The sequence below is a fragment of the Ischnura elegans genome, chromosome 9 (assembly GCF_921293095.1).
Source record: "Ischnura elegans chromosome 9, ioIscEleg1.1, whole genome shotgun sequence".
Taxonomy (NCBI): domain Eukaryota; kingdom Metazoa; phylum Arthropoda; class Insecta; order Odonata; family Coenagrionidae; genus Ischnura; species Ischnura elegans.
Genome location: NC_060254.1, coordinates 31,181,449 through 31,201,659, shown reverse-complemented (window position 1 = coordinate 31,201,659; position 20,211 = coordinate 31,181,449). Strand labels below are relative to the sequence as shown.

The 20,211-nt window shown below is 35.0% G+C and overlaps 1 protein-coding gene across 5 annotated transcripts in view; it reads right to left on the bottom strand.

Annotated features, from left to right (window-relative positions):
* The window catches only part of LOC124165987 (syntaxin-binding protein 5), a 598,839-nt gene that overhangs the window by 38,778 nt on the left and 539,850 nt on the right, over positions 1 to 20,211 (bottom strand). For 2 of the 5 annotated variants that reach the window (XM_046543552.1, XM_046543554.1), the window contains exons 5-14: positions 20,011 to 20,074; positions 19,097 to 19,307; positions 18,489 to 18,564; positions 18,213 to 18,367; positions 17,460 to 17,754; positions 14,308 to 14,587; positions 12,798 to 12,953; positions 11,979 to 12,124; positions 7,977 to 8,256; positions 538 to 1,222 (exon numbers count right to left, since the gene is read on the bottom strand). In XM_046543552.1, coding sequence (XP_046399508.1) covers positions 538 to 1,222; positions 7,977 to 8,256; positions 11,979 to 12,124; positions 12,798 to 12,953; positions 14,308 to 14,587; positions 17,460 to 17,754; positions 18,213 to 18,367; positions 18,489 to 18,564; positions 19,097 to 19,307; positions 20,011 to 20,074 — 2,348 coding nt within the window. The remainder of the gene's footprint in view (positions 1 to 537; positions 1,223 to 7,976; positions 8,257 to 11,978; positions 12,125 to 12,797; positions 12,954 to 14,307; positions 14,588 to 17,459; positions 17,755 to 18,212; positions 18,368 to 18,488; positions 18,565 to 19,096; positions 19,308 to 20,010; positions 20,075 to 20,211) is intronic. The other 3 variants (XM_046543555.1, XM_046543556.1, XM_046543553.1) reach the window with 2 other exon arrangements.

Genomic DNA, 20,211 nt, shown 5'->3' with positions numbered 1-20,211 from the left:
GGCTAACTAACAAATAACATTATTCACAATTTTATTCACAACGAATAAAAGATCAAGCTAACTAAACATGCAATGAAATTCATTTCGTTTTTGCAATCAAACATTTTTGAACACAAAAGTCAGGCTTTCCAGTAAAAATAATTCTCATATATCTTTCCAAGTCTAGCTTATAGATTTGCCTTCAAAGTTATATTTATTGATAATGAACACTAAATTAATCAATTTAAATAATTCCTTGTTGGATAAATTATTTTAGGAAAACAAGTTGATCATGCGTCAAGGAAGAAAAATTTAACTCTTCATATTCAAAGCATATTTTTTCGGATACTCATTTCATCAAATTCATTAGGCTACTTAAGACTCGACCAAGGCATGAAATGATTTGCACTATGACTGAAGATTCACGTTCACAAGGCATCCACGAAGAGGACACTCTACGAACAGGCTTCAGAACAAGGAGAATCAAAGGATCCATCATACTCCAATCATCAGCCACCAGAAATTCAACAGTGAGATTTCGGGGGAACACAGACTTACTGAACCTCCGAAACAGATTCCCCAGGGGATTAGATCCATGCTGTTGCGAGGGATTGTGTTGGAGTGGTGGTGGCTGCAGCTGACATCTGATGGTGGCCTCTTTCTGCTTGACCGGTGCAACTTCGGGCGGGTTCGCTCCGTGTCGACTGCCCCTGGTACGAGGAGGTCGGGATGGAGGGGGATCAGGTGGGAGCATAAGGTCAGCAGGTCTATTGGGCTTTGAAGCGCCATCATTTGAGGATGGCGTCACGAGACAGGTCGGGAGAGTGGGCGATGGATCTTCAGACACCGACGGATAGAATGTCGCCACCGAGGATTGCCTACGCTGCGTCATACGATCAGAGGAAAACTTATCTTTTATCCTCTTCTTCAGGCTAAAACCCTTCCATGAGTGCCTCCTACCAGTTCTTGGCATATTCTCTGGTAGGGCCTCCACTCCTTCTTCCACTGCTTCCTCTACATCCTCATCAACACTACTATCATCATCTCCTTTAGCCCCTGCACTGGTAACTGACGATACAGTTGCTTCCTCCACACTCTTTACTTCTTCCCTCTCTCCTTCAGATCCCAGAAGAGAATCCTTGCTTCCAGATGGATTGGGAGAAAGGCTTGATGGGGAGGGACTAGTCGAGATAGTGGCCCTACTCGGTGCTAATCCATGGATTGTCATCTCAGACGAAACCTGCTACCATTGGAAATCAAATGGGTCACAGGATGGATATGTGAATAGGTTTATGGGAGGAAAGGTTTTTGAAAAACAAAAAAAAAACAGAAAGGTATAAAATGAGGATTAACAAGTTTTTTTTTTAGCCAGAGAAAAAGAAAACAAAAAATATATATGCATTTCAGCAAAAAAAAACAATAATGCAAAATAAAAAAATTATGCTTTTGTCAGCAGTAATATTTGCCAAAGAATATAATCTGATTACTAATGTCCAACAACTAAAATAAAAGTGTCAGAAATGTTTCACTCTGAAAGGTCTAATGAATATTTGTGACAATGAATGCATTTAGTATTCACACTAAAATCTCTAAGGAAGAAACACATTGAAGACCTAATGAAATTTTAAGAGAACAGAATTTGAATTAGTTGAATACTACGTAAGTATAAATGTAACAGGTCTAAAAGGCAGTTTTTAAAATTACTGTGGGTACAAAAAATCTCTTTTTGCTAAATATGGATCTTTCTCCAAAAAATACACAATCATTGATTTATTTATGCATTGAGGAATAATAGAATTCCCCCCACAATCAAAGAAAATACTTAAAAGTATGGTTACAGAGTTAATCCTAAATTTTACGACTTCTTGAGAGCTCTTACTTCTATAAAAAAATGAAAATGTTTATGAAATCCTTGGAAACTTCTGTGCCTCTGAATACTGACGAAAAGGGAATTTAAATAAATGCCTAGAGGGAAGGATGAGGTTACAATGATTCTGAGAATAATAATAGGTAATAATAATGCATGTGAACTCATCTTTGTTCTTGACTTCTTAAATGGAGGTGATCACGCATTGAGATTTATAGTTACTTTTTCAAACAATCTTGAGGAAATTTGCCAATAATTCATTAACTTTATCATCTGGATTGAATAAATATGAGAGTAATAACACACTGATAGCTGCAAGTTTAAATAAAATTATAAAAGAAATGAATTTTTTTATTTTAATTAGATATGTCCAGTTTAAAGCTCGAAGTATTCTTTTTACTGCGTTTTATCAAAAGTATTATTTGACCCTTGTGATTGTTTTGAAGTTGCCATTCTCCTGATGAATAAGAAGGTACTGATGATAATACATGAATCTGATGAAACACAGGGAAAACTTGTTGGATTATTTTTTAAGTGACCACATCTCAAAAATTAATCAATCAATGACCAACTAATTTATTTTCGCTTTTCAAGTTCATGCGAATGTATTTAAATTAGAGAAAAGCTTATTCTAATGCAAATGAGAGATAAATTTTAGATTTACATCAACTCAAGAAGAATTGTTACCAATGAATATAACTTCTCTTCTTAACTTACAAACACTTATCATCGCTAAAAGCAGTCATTGAAACAGTCGGAGAGCAATAGGTACGCTCTCCTTCTCATAAAAGGGATATTAGTTAGTGAACTTAAATAGCTTGCAATGCACCCCACAGTCTGGTCAGGAGCGTACTGGAATAGTAACTATGATTTTGGATAAAATACGAATGAGTAAATGGTGTGGTTCTTGTTTAGGTCAAAAAGGTTAGATAATACTGTACAGCAGAGAATTCGCTCTTAAAACCTAATTATACAACTACTATATGTTTTTGGAAGAGGGAAGGCAAAAATTTGGCATTCTTTTTGGATCTTCAGCTGCAGAAAACATATACATTTAAATGGCTGCTGGGATGGCTGGATGAAAAAAAAAATCCACCACAAAAAGACAAAATTTCAGTTTTAGTGCATGTAGCTCAAACGAAATTTTTACTGCAATACTCGATTACAGTAACAAAAGACACTGGGAGTAAAAATCAAGATAGGTATTAGCAATCTGATATTTTACCAACTGAATCGAAAGACAGCAAAGAAGTTGAGATGAAGAAAGCATTCATGGGAAGGTCCACACAAAATAATCACTACTATGCTATTCTAACTTGATTAATTTTAAAATAGTGTTTTTTTTCCTCAAATGGTGAAAAAGATCATAGCAGATCATTAAAAAAGTCTTAATATTTAAAACTGCCCGTGGCAGAAGGGAAGAATACTTTTGCCTGGTTTTCACTCATAAAAGAGACCAAAAATTGAGCTTAACTGCTAATAAATGTAACAGCCTTGATAGCCAGCGTACAATCAACCTGGAATGAATTGTTTCCACATTGGTTCAACTTGAGTTTAACTTTTATTATATACATTATAGCATATTTACCCTGTCCATACCATGCATGTTTTCTGTGTACATGAGCAACAAGGTGAAACAAGTAGCAACTTCTAAAAATTTGGTACTGCATATTATGATGCCTTATACTGCCTCTTAATTACTCATATATATATGTCTATTACATTTTCCCCTGTTCACAGGCAACACTTCAAACATCATGAGCATGAAGCAGTGGTGAAACATAAGGTTCAACTCTAGTCAATGCATGGATTCAAAGGAAGGCAAAGATGCAGAAAAAGTGCTGCAACATTGTACAGCTACAGTTACTGTCATTCTAAAAATCCTTCAGTAAAAATATTTTGTTTTGGTTAAATTCAAATCAGAGATGGCCATATGCCTTACTACTATCAGTGAGATATTTTCAAGGTAGGTGAGCAATCACTAAGACAAGTTGGATTTAAGATGAAATTATTTGAAAAAAATTCACTATAGATTTCTTATTTTAGCTCTCTCTTTCCGCAAAAGCCTCTTCTCAAGGCTATAACCTTTAACGGCGTATATTTACAGCCAACCATCCATTTTCTGTAAATCCAGCGATTTCATGGGATTCAATGTTTTTGATTCCCCTCCAACTGTAAATTTCTGTGCTTAGCTTTAGCTATATGTGAGCAGAGCCAGCTCCATGCATATAAATGAGGTGATTTAAATTTTCATGGAAAAATTAAGATGATCTAAATATATTTATGTATAATCTGGAATCATAACTATCCAATTTGACCACTGAGCTAACACCTTCATTTTTCAATCCACTTGTCAGTTTAAAGTATTCTTCCCTTCAGATAAAGGCTAGCAGATTTGGAGTATTCGGATTCACAGGTACTCTCAGAAGACTAGTGGATAAGAAAATTCTAACTGAAATATTTATCAGTGAGGAATAATGGTAAGAATGGTGGCAAAAGGGACCAAAGGAGCTACCCTAAAGAGAGCAGAGGGATCATAAAATAGTCTATAACTAACTATATTTCTTCTGGAAAGTCCATATGTCATTGTAAACATAATTCTAAAAAAGTAAAAGAAGTTTTCATTAAACATCATAGTTTAATGAATGAGCAAAAATTAATTATAAAAATTTCCCATTTAGATTCAATCTAAATACTAAACAAGTAAAATGACCAAATTTTAAAGTCTCAGAGATAAATACATGAAATATAATGTAAGCTGTTCTTTCATAATAACTACAATGATGATAAGGGTAAAATTAAAAGTAAAAAAATAATTGGAAAACTATGCATGTATTGGCATTGGAGAACCTGAATAAAGAAGGCAGTGATTTAACACACTCAATGCGGATGCCTTGAATTCAAGGCATCCCACGCTAGCCTAGAACGCGGATGCCTTGAATACAAGGCATCGGTCCCGTTAGGTTTTTCGGCCCGCCATCTGCCTCTGCGTCTTCTACTAGACCCTGCAATTGTGCCCAGCGTCTCAGTGTGTCTTCTCCTGTGACTGGATACAAGTCGTTTGCTTGCAGCAGATTTTTTGCCTTCTTTTTATTATAATATATTTATTATAATTTTATTATAATATTTATTATTTTCTTTATTAACAGTGCAAATTTTAATAATTTTGAATTATGTATGATTGTATACGATTAAGGAAGACATAATGTATGATATTATTGCAAAATATTTTTTCCGCGTGGCGGCGTGTTATGATAACTTTTCTCAGCATTGAGTGTGTTAATGATTAAATCTGCCAAAGCCAAAAGAAAAGTTATGAAGATGGTATGAAATAAAAGTGCTTAATTTCATAAGTACATCACTAGGAAGATGTATCATTAGGGTTTTTCTTACTGGATAAAGACAACCATATCTAAAATTTAAAGTGAAAATAAGTACAAATAAGATATGTATTTCTGAAGGTAAGAACTCAGAGCAAAGGTGAGATAATCTTCGAGACAATTTAATGTCACTCTGATAATTTTCAAGTATATCTGGTGGATTTTAAGGATTAATAAATCCCAAGGAAGTCCAATCAAAAGCATTTACGGAAATATGTACATGGGCATGAATAGAATTAAATTTTAGTGAAATAGCACTGTTTCTACATTGGTATTGAAGTGGCATCCTCACTTTAGCATTTGATCACTTATTTCACTTACAAAAGCTATTAAATACCACTAAGTAGTTAGATAAATGGTCTTATGAATTCTGACATTGTGCAGCAAGTTTTAGAGACTGTCAATACAATTGCAATACATTTTTGTTCAATGTTTTAAAATGCCCAGGTGGCCTAAATTGACAAACTCATGCTTCAATGTAATGCCCATTTCTTCAACATAATGCCCATTATTTTAATCCAAAGCTGAATGAAGCACCTAATATTTTACTCTTCCCATAGGTCCAAATAGCTTTCAAAATAGATTAAAAGATTAACTCCATAATCTTTCAAAAACTATATTTTGCCAATTAATCTCATGCCAAAGAATAATAAATGCTTAAAATGCTCATAAAAAAGTCTGATATAAAGAATGCATTTAATCTGAATCACACCAGCAGAAAAGAATAATTCTGAGGGCAGGCAAAAAGAGATCAGGTTGAATAGACTTGATATTCATGCTACAACAGATTCTGGGTATCAAACGTTAAAAAAATTAGAAATTTGATTAAAACAATGACCACAATGAAGGGAGAGTCACATAAAAAGCGTAGAAACAAGAAACAGGACATAGGCCAAAGTAATAAAGAAATGAATGCATGAAAAGTAAACTAAAATCCAGAAAATCTTTTTAAAGGTTCTGTAATCACTGAATTCAAAAGAAATTTTCCATGAGAGTTCAACAAATCAAGGGAGTATTCTTGCAACATGTAGAAAATAGGGATAAAATATGTCAATAGAGTGATGTCTCATTAAAAATGTATTAAAAAAAGTGAAAAGATTGCTTTTTAAAATTCTTATGAGATGTCATGGGCGTAGCCAGCGAGAGGCAGGAGGGGGCGCCTGCCCCCCCCCACTCCCCCCCCAGAAGCAAAAATCGCAAATGTATTTAAGAAAAATAATATTTTTTCAAGCAAATAATTTTTAAAATTAATAAAGAACTGTTACAGTTTCCTTAAAATGTTGGTTTCATTCACCTTTTCCATGCTTAAATATTGCTTATAGCTTGAACAACCACGGCTTGCCCCCACCCCCCCCCTAGTTGTGATCCTGGGTACGCCCTCGTGAGATGTTCTTGGAAATATTGTTAGAGAATTTAGCAGGCTCACCTAATAAGTTTTCTCTCAAAAATTAAATGGATTTCTGTACAAAACATATGCTTCCACAGTTTCCTTCATTATCATCAATTTAAAAGGAAAAAAATATTCTTATTGCCCGTGGTGGTAGGTCACATGTATGTAATTGATTGATGCTTAAATGAAGCTAGATTACAAATACTTAGTTTAAAAATTTCAGAAAATTTTGCTAAGTTTCACATTTTACCTTTTATAGCCAAAAACAGGTCTTTGTTATTTAATTGAAATAAAAAAATAAATAAATGCATATACTGCATTAGGCACATTAAAAATTAATCCATTAGAAAAAGCTGCTACATTGAAAGTTTGAAAATTTAAGTAGGCAACAGGTAAAAAAAATTGCTGAAAATTTCTTCAGGATCAAGAAAAAGTAGGAATTAAATAACTGAAAACTATGTACGTAATAAAGGTTAAATAAATAATGAAGTTTCAAGTTTTAACACTAATTGAGTAATCTATGGTATATTATAGGCTAATGTAACTGCCATGTTATACACCCTAAAGCAACTTTCAGTGAAAGGGAGACATAAGGTGATGAAAATGATGGGGCTGCCAATGAAATGCTTTGGAAAATTCATCCTAAATAACCTACTTAAATATTAAAATTACTGACTAATGTCTAAAAATACACACAGAAATTGTGGATTGTATGATATATTCTGTGGTTCATGAGGGTAGCTTATTGTTCATATATTTCTTCCACTGGTTTCGTAAAGTATTCATTAAAATGTGTCAGAGAATTTGAAAGAATAAATGAAAATTTCATAGAAGAGCTCTGTGTTGACAACAATGCTGTTATTAAAACACTGTATAACAAGCACATAGATCAAAATGCGTCCGAATTGAACAATCAAACATTCTAAAGGCCATTTTCATGGCACAAGTTGGGAGCTTCAAAGGCAACAGTTCACACTTAACAGAGTGCACCCTTAACCCAGCATGAAGGGAAAGAAATGACTAAAACCTGAAAGACAAACAAAGTGCTCTTGGGTTCCGAAACGAAGCAGACATCCACACATTCAGACTACTGATTCAGAGGGTAGAAAATGTGCAATAAGCAAGGTTTCTCAGAATAAACAACCAGTACGTGAAAATACAAGGAGTTTGGCCACACTGTTTCCTGCAGCTGCTCTCTCAGATTCAGAATGGAGGATACTGGTGCATTTCTTCCAAAAAAGACTATTTAGAAACAAAACAGAGAGATCAGCGAAGATAAACTCTAAGTTATCTCACTATCAATGTACTAACTGTAAGTGTAGTTATACATGCTGATTAAGCAGGAGAGGATACAACTGACCTGATCACCACTGGGGGAGCGACACCTCCCCTGTTCCTCCAACTCTTCCCAACGCTCCAGTCTCTCCTTGCCTACATCCGCCACTGCAGCACTCTCTCCAGTAGCCGAAGACATTGCTGTGAAGGATGAGCCAAAACCAGATGAAAGCTGTTTGGGTGATCGGGGTACTCGCTGGTATGGATCCGCAGCACCATAGAGATCTGGCGTACCAACACTAAGCAGGCAAACCCTCTGAACCATATCCACAATGGCCAGTCCCACCTCATTACCATAAGCCATCCTGAAACAAAATTTTAGATTAGAGAATATTCAAGATTGCATTCATTCGAAGACATTAATTCATATTTATGATATAATTGCTGATGCATATTTTCTGATTAACTGGAGTTTTCACGATGGAATAATTACCCTTTTTTATTCATAGATCAAAATTGTCCTAAGTACAATTAAATCTGTCAGTACTAAGTCTGTCAGTACTAAGTGAAACATTATCCAATAGACAGCAAAAAACATCTTAAGAGCAAAATTAACAGATATTATTTGGCAAGCATTAAATTTAAATTAGATTAAATAAATCTTGATCAACTTCAAGCTTTACACATGCTGCAGGATTTCCAGAGATTATACTAAAAATTGTCCTGAAATTTTCATTTCTGTTAGTACTGTTTTAAAGAGCACCTTGAGTAGTCGATGGTGCTACTTAATATCTGATTGTGTAATATCTTGAGTAAAATTTTCTCAAATTACATCAATGTACAATTATGTAATCAATGTTCCTATTCCTAATTTTTGTATAATCTTGATCATTTCCATATTATTGGAAAAAAGGACTAATGCTGGTAAAAAATATTGTTACAATAAATTGGAGGGAGCACAAAATACAGTCCTATCCTCAACCCTTACATAGTGGGAACATTTTTACATGCTTTGTGCTTCTGGGATGGCCGGGGAGTGTTAAGCTGCATTAGTGATCTCTATACATGACATATTTGACATGAGCCGAGCCTTTGATGCTGTGGATCATGACAAATTGCTAAAAAAATGTGAATCAATAGGTATTAGGGGCATTCCTCTAAATTGGCTCAAGACATATCTTCATGGAAGAAAACAGAAAGTAGCATACAGGAAAGATGGGACAGTCTATTTCTCCTCCACATTAGAAGTCAAAAAGGGTGTACCACAGGGGTCAGTATTGGGTCCTCTTCTCTTTCTAATATTCATCAATGACCTACCTAATAAAATTGTAACCCAAGATAATAAGTGTGTATTATATGCAGATGATGTAACCATCTTATCAAAAAGAAAAAATCTGACCGCGTTAATTGATTCCAGTCAATATATAATAAAATGCATGCAAACTTGGTGTGATGTCAATGAACTAAGGCTAAATGATGATAAAACCCAAGTGATATTGTTTTCTGCTGGGCACAGCCCAAAGGACAATGATCTACTGCAATGTAAAAATAATTATCTTAATGATATGGAATGTGTAAAGTTTCTAGGAATTTATGTGGATAGAAATATGAAGTGGGATGCACATATAGAGCACCTATGTAAAAAACTGAATACAGTGTTTTATCTTATATCAGTATTAAAGCATAGTGTAAGCCAGTATGTTCTGAAAACCCTTTACTATGGACTATTCTACTCAAGAATTTCATATGGAATTATAATATGGGGATCTTCGCCCCAACTTCATGATGTGTTTGTTATACAAAAGAAATTTGTGAGAAGTATGTGCAAACTAAAGTATCGAGCTCATTGTCGCCCTTTTTTTAAAAGCCTTAAATTACTCACTGTACCTTGCGTATATATATATCAGAGTGTCATATATGTAAAAAGGTATAAAGGTTGTTTTACTATGAATAATAGGATACATTCCTATGAAACAAGGAGATGTAATGACGTTCATGTCAAACAATCGAACCTAGCTCTGGTATCTAGAGGGCCTGAGCTCATGTGTACAAAATTGTATAATAACCTACCTGTAAACATTAAAAGTATAGAAAATATTGATGTTTTTAAAAAGGGGGTCTTTGCTTACTTAATAGAGAAGTGTTTTTATAGTATAAAAGAATATCTTCAATCTGAAATGTAGCATTTTCTTATGTGAATTTGTAAATTTTGACGTGCCCTATATACTTGTTTAATGATTTTATCATGACATATAGTATCCTTGGGCAAATAAATATTATTATTATTATTATTATTATTATAGTGAGGGAAAGTTCACTTGCACTCTACTCAGAGATGGGCAATATCGAAAATACTTGTATTTGAAATACGTACGAAACGAAAATACTTGTATTAGAAATACGTATTTTCGATACTTTTGTAGTTTGTAATTTGTATCGGAAATACATTTTCTGAGAGTATTTTGTAACGAAAATGCATCTAAAGAGTATTTTTAAAATACATTCAAAATCAAAATACATGTAATTTTTTTGGTGCATAATTAGGAAGAGCGTGCAATGAGATGGCAGGGATCCTGAATGAGTCGGTATTACTCTGCCATCTACGGGACAATAAATTGCCCCTTAATTTAATTCTGTAATACCTGTAGGCACTTGTATACTTGCAAATCGTAGTCGCGTGTGGAGTAGTTTGCGAAACGAAGTTGTGCATTGAGTAATTTGTGTAGGGGACTTGTAGAATCTGACACTGTTCCCAAAGGTGCAGGAGACATTTTTCTCCATTTTATTTAAGACATTTTGCCATGGATAATGGTCTATTTGCCAGTTTCCTATAAATACGTTGTAAGAATGTCTGAGCCTCTCATTCTAAAAATAGTTCATATTTGAATTAATTTAAATTTTTTATTAGGTAAAAACTTCGGTGAAGGCATGTAATTTGTATTTTAATAGAGTATCTTGAAATTACATTTGTATTTAGTATCGAAAATACATTTTTTAGAAGTAATTTGTATTTTGTATTTGAAATACAGATTTTAAAAGTAATTTGTATTTTGTATCTAAAATACATTTGACATGTATTTTGCCCATCTCTGACTCTACTCAGTTAGCAATAAAAAATTTGGGAAACTGAAGTAGGTAATAGACCAATGGTTAGATGTTTAAAAACATTTTTCAGCAGTCAGTGCACAAAACATTTAAAAACGTTTCCGCAGTCTAAGGGTTAAAGAATGGTTGAAATATTTGAAAGTAAAGTGTCAAGTGAATATTGTCACTGAGAGGAGGAGGCAAAATACTCAGGTCACTAGGGGAGGTCCATATCAGAGGGACTGCTTTGGAGTAATTACTAAGAGACCATTCACTCTTACTTTGGCTGTCAATCGCAGCGGGGGGGGATGGATTAATCAAATATCCCTCAGGAAGCCGTAAAGCTCGCCATTTTGAACCATTATTCTTAGAAATTTTCTGGAGGAGGGCCCCCGCAACTCCTGCTTACCCTGGTGGGCATGCAATACCCCCACACCCGTAAGTATTAGTTGCGCCTAAAACCCCCCTAGCCTTCATTCCTGGCTGCGCCCCTGGTCAATCTACCTCTGCATTAGGTGGGCCAGGAAACATAGCATGGGATAGTAATATGGGTTCACCCTTATGCTACAGCAGCTAGATTGAAAATCTTCCACTGCATGCAGAAAAATATTTTGTTCTTTTGGACATCTTATTTCTATACAGAGTTGGCCAACCTATTTAGAAGAATACTTCTGACACAGTGAAAATTTAGAGCCGTAGGTGGGACCAAGCTACAAGGGTTGTTGGTGTATGCATTAGAAAATACTTAAACTGGCCATAAAGCCTCCTGTTTGTGAGAAAAGCTTATCAACTGGCATGTAATTATTACAAGAAAAAGAAGAAGTATAAGAGCCTTGATCAGATTCTGGGTTATGGGAAAAAATGGGATGTGTGCTTTTAATGGTCAAAATCGCTACATATTATACGTACAATTACATTTTGTAAATAATTTTCTCTAGTTATGTGAAGGGAGATATAAAAAAAACGATAATTAATTAAAAATCTCAATTAAATATTTCCTCACAGCCCATAAGAAGAGTTGATAGCAAGAGCAGTAATAGGGGATGGGGGATGTCCATCAACCCATGGAGTTAGGCAAACAAGGTGAGCCTGGAACCCAGATGGCTTCTTCTGTTGACCCATCCTCACTTTCAGTCCACAGTCTCCACCCTAATCATAAAAAAAACATGTTTTAGCATGCATCTTTGGAATTTTTAAGTCGTATGATGCCGATACACAAATTAAACCACCTGGTATAGCAGACAAATGTATTGCCTCCATAAAAATACTTAGTTAAATTTTATGACTTTCCAACAGTAACATTTTTATGTCAATGTGAAAAATTTTCACCTTTAATTAATACATCAACTTAAGTAATGTAAAAAAACTGCATATAAATACATAAGAAATTGTCCACACTCATGAATCATTGAGAATCAGGAATATTGTAATCCAAGCATCAAAATTTTTTATCTCATGTAAACCATCATGCACTTGCATGGAGTTACTTGATTTTATAGACTTATTTTTTGAAGTAATTACTTGTTATAGATTTAGTTTATATACATTGTTTTTTGTTGTTACTTTCTTCATTTGATCAGTTTTTAAAAATGATGCTATCCATTGGAAATGAATAAATAAATAAATAAGAAATAAACATTGTAATAAAAACTTTTAAAAATAACCCAAGAACTGCTCCCTTAAACCACAGGAAGACTTGCCCATTCAAATATTTGCTATCACTGATATTATTCAAGTCAGGGGATATTTTTCAAAACTGTTCCCAGCTGATAAATTGAACCTTAGTAATAACAAATTTTATATTAGTTCCACCTTCATTTACCTTTTTGTTCTTTGAATCAGACCCATCAGCCGACTCAGGCCTTGATGTTGATATAGCAGCTTGTCTAGCAGGAGTAGGAAAATCTCCCTCAGGAGTGATAAAATCACCAACAGCTCCTTCCTCATACACCTCATAAGTTATAGGAATTTCCAAAACCTGAAAAAAATGCAACAAAATCAGTACTTAAACCTGCATTTAAAAACTTTTTTACCTTAAACAAACATTATGATTCTTATTTTCAATATGATAAATATTTTTTCATCTAAAGTGAAATATCTTAAACAAATAAAATAAAAATATACTTCTAAAATATTTCATCACCATATCAAAATTTTATCATTCTCACATTAATAATATTCGTGTAGAAGGTGTAGGGAAAATTCAAGAGTTAAAATAAAATGATCTTTCCCAATTTTTTCTCGAATTTAAAATCTTTATGGAATTTCAAGAAAATTAAAAGAGATTTCTTTAAAGAGAGCCCTTGAGATGTTTTGATACAAGGCTCTTAAAGTGGTAGAGTTTGGGAAACCAAACAGCACTTTAATCCCAGCATAGGGTGCACTTTATCCTATGCATGAGAAACAAAACGACATTGGCCCATTGTCCTCATGAATATGAATATCATCAGTGCCAGATTTAGCACCCTGAGGCCCCAAAGCAAGATAGGCAAAGAGGTCCTCCTAAACAAACCTTCAGCCCTTCAATGCCCCCAAACTTCTCCCCTCTCATCCCATCATCCTGTGTTCCCAGATTTCTTATAGTAAAAATTTTTAATCAGACACTGTATCTAATATATTATCTAACGATTTGATAGTTGGATCATTCTTCCTTAGAGAATGATTCTCCAAAGTTGTTAGAATAGCAATGGCTGATGCCTGGTTTCGCTGATGGTAGGACCTGCCTGCCTCTGTGACGGTGCAGGATTCCTCATCCCCTCCCTTCCTTCCCTTTCCACTCCCAGGAGGCATCATCGGGCTCCTATCGCGGCGGCGCCTCCTTCCTCTCTCCTTTCTGTCCTCCCCCTTCTGCGGTGCAGAGATGATAAGCTTGTAGCTTCAGACCTCGGCCCAGGTTGTAACCCCACGAGCCCGCCCTAGGGTTTCATATCCATTGTATCTTACATATTACACTGTAATGTTTTTTAATGTTTCAAAAGCAATTCAATTTTTTCTTGATCCTTCGAGGCCCTCTTCAAAGGCCGTTTTACACGGTACACGGAATTGCGCAGGTTAGAGCTGCATTAATTTCTAAAATGGCGTGAAATTGCGCGAATGCATGAACGAAATTAGAACAGGGGCTATTTTGCCGTCTCGCATCCACGCATTCTCGCATGTGTTCTAGCAATTCACCGCTTTACACGACGCAATTTTGATTGCGCCTTCACACGTACGTCAGACTGCGCAATTCCGTGTACCGTGTAAAACGGCCTTAAGGCTCCGGCCCCAAAGCGTCCGCTTTCCTCGCCTAGTGCTAAATCTGGCACTGAATATCATGACCATCAAAACTTTACCCATGTGTCGGACACAGATTCCTGGCGTCGAAATTTGAACAGGATCACTTGACCACCACTGCCAGCAACGCACAGTCGTCTGCTCTCCGGACACAAAGATATGAGCTGTATGGCAAATGGATCATCCTCCCCATTCACCCCACTTGTTCCACCGCCCCCTCCGCCACTGTCAACACTTCGAGGCCGTGGTTTCTCAAACACTTTTGCAGTCTTCAATTTATACAAAACTTGTAAAGTTCCAGCTGATGCATCCCAAAATTTTATACTACCATCTGCATGCCTGTGAGAATAGATCCATACCATCATTTAATATACACTTCTTGCTAAAAAAATCAAACTGCTGATAAATACAGTATTAGTGCATGATGTAGTCCATGGAACAGAAATTATTGAAATAGCGTGAGTCCTAATTTAACATTTTCACATAAAAATTGTTTCATGATAACGTTGTCCAGCAATTGAAGCCCTTGATCATTCAACGTCATCAGTCCTTTGTGATAACATTGTTTAAATTATGCACGACCAAAGGTGTATGATAAAATAAGTAAGAGGTGAAAAATAACTTCCCCTCATGGGTCAAATCATTGTTGAGAATGCAAAAATACATTGCAAAATTTTTTATTAAATTTTAGTTAATTATTCTGGCCAGACATATTTGATTTTAATTGAATATGTATATGAATTGATTTGTAAGTGGACACATTCCCATTCAGAGCATTAATCTAATCATTTATTTATATGCATAGACATTTCATGTTGTCATTTTTCTACAATTACTATTCATAATAACCATTAGCTATATCACAGCAAATTCAATTCTCTAAGTTTTCTAGGTCCACTCACAGATGTTTGCACTCATGAGTCCCAGTTACTTTGAGATACATATGTACATTCAGTATCAACATTAATTTATGAATAACTCAATAATGAAAATATATTTCATATTTTCAATCAAATTTTAGTTAATTTTTCTGGCCAGACATTGAATTTATGAATTGAATTGCAACTTCACTCATTCCAATTGAGGGTATTACCATTACTCTAATCATTTATCATTGCATGGACAGTAATTGTTATTTCCTACACTTATTTCCTTTAACCATTTGCTATATTAGAGCAAATAAAATTCCCTAAATTTTTCTAGACCAAGTCAGAGATGCTTGCACTCATGAGCCCCAGTTACAATGAGATCCATCCAATGTTAATGTTAGCTTATGAATAACTCAGATAATTTTCAATTCTTGGTTATTTCACCAACACGTATTAATATTTTACAACGTTTCAACTTTGTTTCATGATGAATCTTAAAGCCTTAGAAATCAGTCACAACCAATTCTTTAATAAAAAATTTAGGAGAAAAAGCACTGCCCAGCATCTGATTTTTTAAACTCGAGAGATAGTAACAATCCTGCAGTTTTCCAGCTATAATATACCACAGCTCAAGGATCAAGGAATCAAAAGAGCATTCAAAGCCTATTTCAGGTGGGAACTATTCACAAGCACTACCCAGCCAGCACATTGTAAGTCATTGAGATAAGGTGAAAGGAAAAAATAAGGAAGGCACTCATAAGAAAGCAGGTTGGCCTATTCTTAAGGGTTTCTTAAGGCCAGGCTGACAAACATCCAGAATAATGACAAAATGGAGGCCTAACTTTCCACACTTTCCTAGATGTTATTATTCCATCATTTCATGGCCAACAAAATTGGTCTGGCAAGAAAGAAACTTCCCCTGCAATTCAAAAGTACTAGTCAGAATTTATATTTGTTGTGTTGTAAATAGGTTATGAGTGCCTAAGAACTAGTGCTGTGCTAGAGTCTCGTCTCGGTGGTCGAGACGAGAATTACATTTCTCGACATTGTGGGGACGAGACTCTCGGTGCTGCGAGAGTCTTGCCTGGGTCGAGAGTCTTGATGAGAGTCGAGAAGTCTCGCCCCTTCAAGATTTCTCAGCACCAGTGAGACTCCCGGGCAAGGCGAGAGATTACGATGAATACCACAATCAGTCCATGATAGAGTTTACTTAGGTATCCCTTACGACTTTTATGGATTTATTCACATTATAAAAATATTTTATATAATGATTTACCCTCTGCATCCAATTTTTAAAAAGTGTGCATGATGCTAATAGAGTTCCCAACGAGAGATTTGAAAAAAAATTATTTCCTTTTCTTGACCTCAATATTTAATATAAAATTTGAATCTTGGAGTGTAGGTCTTTAAACTGAAATATAAATGTTGCCAACGTTTCCGTTTATTTAAAAACCATTATTAGGGCTTAAAATGAAATTGAGCATATAATTTTGAAACATAGGCATGCTAAAGGGTTACTTCAATGTTTCTTATTATAGTAATATAATAAAAAAGAAACATTCACTTGTAAATTAACAAAAAAGAAGAGACCATAGTCTAGCCCTATAGAATTTTATATAATTATTTTTGAAATGTTTATTTATGGTAACTAAGGTTCATAGTTACCTGTCAATTCTGGTTAGTTAAATAATAAAATATGCTTAAATTGTCAACGTCGATCTTATATTGCAACTATTTTTGGTTTTGGAAATACATAACATGTCTTAATCTTTTTGTTAAATTATTTTCAATGTCTAAAATAGAAATAGTTTTATTTTTTTTCGAGGAGCTGGGAGTCTCGACAGGTGTCGAGAAATTTCAAAGGGGGAGACTTCTCGATTCTTGTCGAGACTCTCTCGATCCAGGCGAGACTCTCGCCGCACCAAGAGTCTCGTCCCGACAATGCCGAGAAACAAAATTCTCGTCTCGACCGTCGAGACTCCCAGGTGGTTGAGAGTCTCGCACAGCCCCACTAAGAACCCACTTCATGTATTTGGAAGCACTGTTGTGTAGTGGTTGTTTGTGTTCTTGCATGGCCAAGCCAATCAGTCTAAGTCCGTCTCAGTCTATCTCAGTCTGTCTCAGTCCCCGGCCTACTATGAAACTGTTATTCTCACACTGTATCCATTGAATTTTAGAAGACAATAAAGGCCTTAGGATAAAGAATGGGAGTGAATTGTTTAAGGCTTAGATCCCTACAATATTGCTAGAGGTTGAAAGAATGGAAAATAAAGGCGATTTTTTGGGTATCACAGAAGAAGATACACATAAACCTTCAAACTCCAGAATTAACAATTGCTTACCCAGTAAGAATTATTTCATTATAAGAGCATGAGGCAGGACTCCATAATCCTCCACAGATGGGCCATTCTCGCTCGCTGAACCCAGTTCTCTTCTGAGTGGACCGAGCACCAACGGAATAAAAAGCAGGGATGAGGTCAGAAGGGCAGTCAGCTAGGTAGGAGCAGCACGTTACTGCTGCCTCGTGGACATCCATGGGGTAAGGATTTTGAAAGCAGGGATATCCAGGAGTTAGTAAATCTATCACAACAACATCATTGTGAAGTAGCACGACAATTGCATGAGGATCTTGAAAATCTGAAAAGAAATAAAAGGAAAAACAAATGAATTTATGTTGCTAACATTTGTAAGTACATATTAGTTCGACAAAGTGGATTATTTTTTTGAATATTTAATCTCAATATCTTACAAAAATGTTGCGATATCATGGTTTAAATTAGCAACTAATCAATCTAAATGTATAACCTGATAATTAAGAGCTGATTCCGGTGAATGATTATTTAAACTTGGATTTGCCCACAAAAAATCCCTAACATTACTCTTTACAAGAAATAAAGGAAAAACAGAGAAATTAAACAAACAATGGCTCACAGTAAACTATAGCTAAAACTATTGTGATTTTTTCAGTTAATGATTGACAATATGTATCATAAAATAATAACAAGGCTGTAAATGGCTGTTTGAAATAAATGATAAGACAAAATAATCACTACTTAATAGAAAGAAAAAGATGGATGAATATTAGGTAATCTTACCACTAGGCCATGGACTTTCACAAAGAGTTATAAAATCCACAACATTATGCTCCATTTCTAAGACTGTGGTGGTCTTTCCATGAATAACAGTGATACTAGGAGTCCTGCCTGCTTTATCATATGTTAGGCCTCCAGAAAATATTATATACGGCTCCCTGTAAAGATTAATAGCATAAATGAATATAGATTCAAAATAAAAAACATGTTATGGCAAACATTAACAGAATATTCAAAATAAACCACATATTTATGAACAAATGACACTGAAAATCTTACCCCATTCTCGAAGATTTCCATTCCATCTTTTGAATTGGTTTACACGGCTCCAGCTTCCCATCTTTGTTTGTTTTTGCTTTAGGTATTAGAGGAAATTAATCATTAGAAAATTAATAATAGATTTAAGCCTTAATGCAATAAATTTTACGATTACTATTTAGAAAAATTCTCACTTGAGAGCAACCTAAAATAAATTTATTCACTGACTTATCTTAGCAATGCTGCAAAATTGGAGGAGAATCCAGACATAAATTTTGAGGGAGTATTTTAAGCAGCATACAATGTATTATTAGGTGTCTGTGTGAGTTCATCACAGATAAAGGTGCAGGCCTCACACCTGAACGAGTGAATTTCCACATATTCAGGTTAGAGATACTAGTTCCTTTCCATGGACTGCCTCGTATGGTGAGAATTTTTTTCAGTGATTCTCAAAGGATTGGACTGGGATTTGAACCAATGCCTTACTCTCTAAGCATTATCTTATCCACCCTTCCCCCCCCCTTCCATTACAGTTATGAAAATACACATTGAGGTATTGGATACGTAATTACGATTCATGGAAAATTTGCTGCTTCTTGTCTTACACGGGAAAATAAAATGATACTCACCGTGAGGGTATATATGTGACGCAGGCCTAGCATAAGACACTCTAGCCGTCCACGTGGCCAGGGAGCCATCTCCGTGCGAGCTCATGAACTGCTTTCCTTCATGGTGCCACGATGCTGAGCGCAGAGGCTCAGGTCCTTGCCAGCGCATCTCCGCCACGCGCCCCCTCAAGTCCCAAAGAACTATTTGCCCACACTCGAAACCGATGAGAAGCTGAGCGCAAGTAAAGAAACATCAAGATTAAGAGATAAAAGAATTAAAATTCAACGAAGAGTCACTGGTAATGAAATATTTGAAAAGATTATTCATTCAAATTCATGAAAAATATGATTTTAATAAAATTTTCTCACTTATTTTCCATTATAATAGCCAGAATTGTAATTTATAACATTTAATGAAGTATATTCACAAGCACGTGAAGGAAACAAATTATTTTTACTTTGAAATCTTTTGTTTGAAATTTTCTTGTCTCTACTCCAGGTAAGTGAATCCATCTTTGCCGCAGAGGATGTTAGGACAAAGGTGGAGTTATTCACCTCAAGGGATACTGGTGAAAAGTCCACGCATTTGATTCACTGGGAAAGCAGTGAGATCTTTTTTTGGATACCTTATTTTAAAGACAAAGTTATGCCATCATGGATGACATCAATTGATATTAATAAGCAACGTAAGGGTTCAGAGAATATCAAATAACACACCCCATTCATTCATAAGTTAATTATGTTTTGGATTTAAATGAAAATTCAAAATCATCTTCACTAATTGTATCAAATTGACTGACATCCTCACAACGAATTGTACAACATTTGCAAGCATGATGGTTAACACCAAAAGAAACAAATAATTTTCATTCATATGTGTTTATGAAATGGTTTTAATGTTTTTAAGCACTCAAAAATATAGTTAGATGACTTACTTTGCTTGCATCAACTGGATTATCACTAAGATGAACCACTGGCCCTGGATGCGTTTTTCTGGATCTGGAATTAGAAAGAACAGAAACACATATTATTATATTTATTCATAAAACAGGCAACAACAGTGATGATTCTAATGCTATCACTGAATTAAATAATTGCAAATATAATCATAAAATTTCTACGTACAACTAATATTA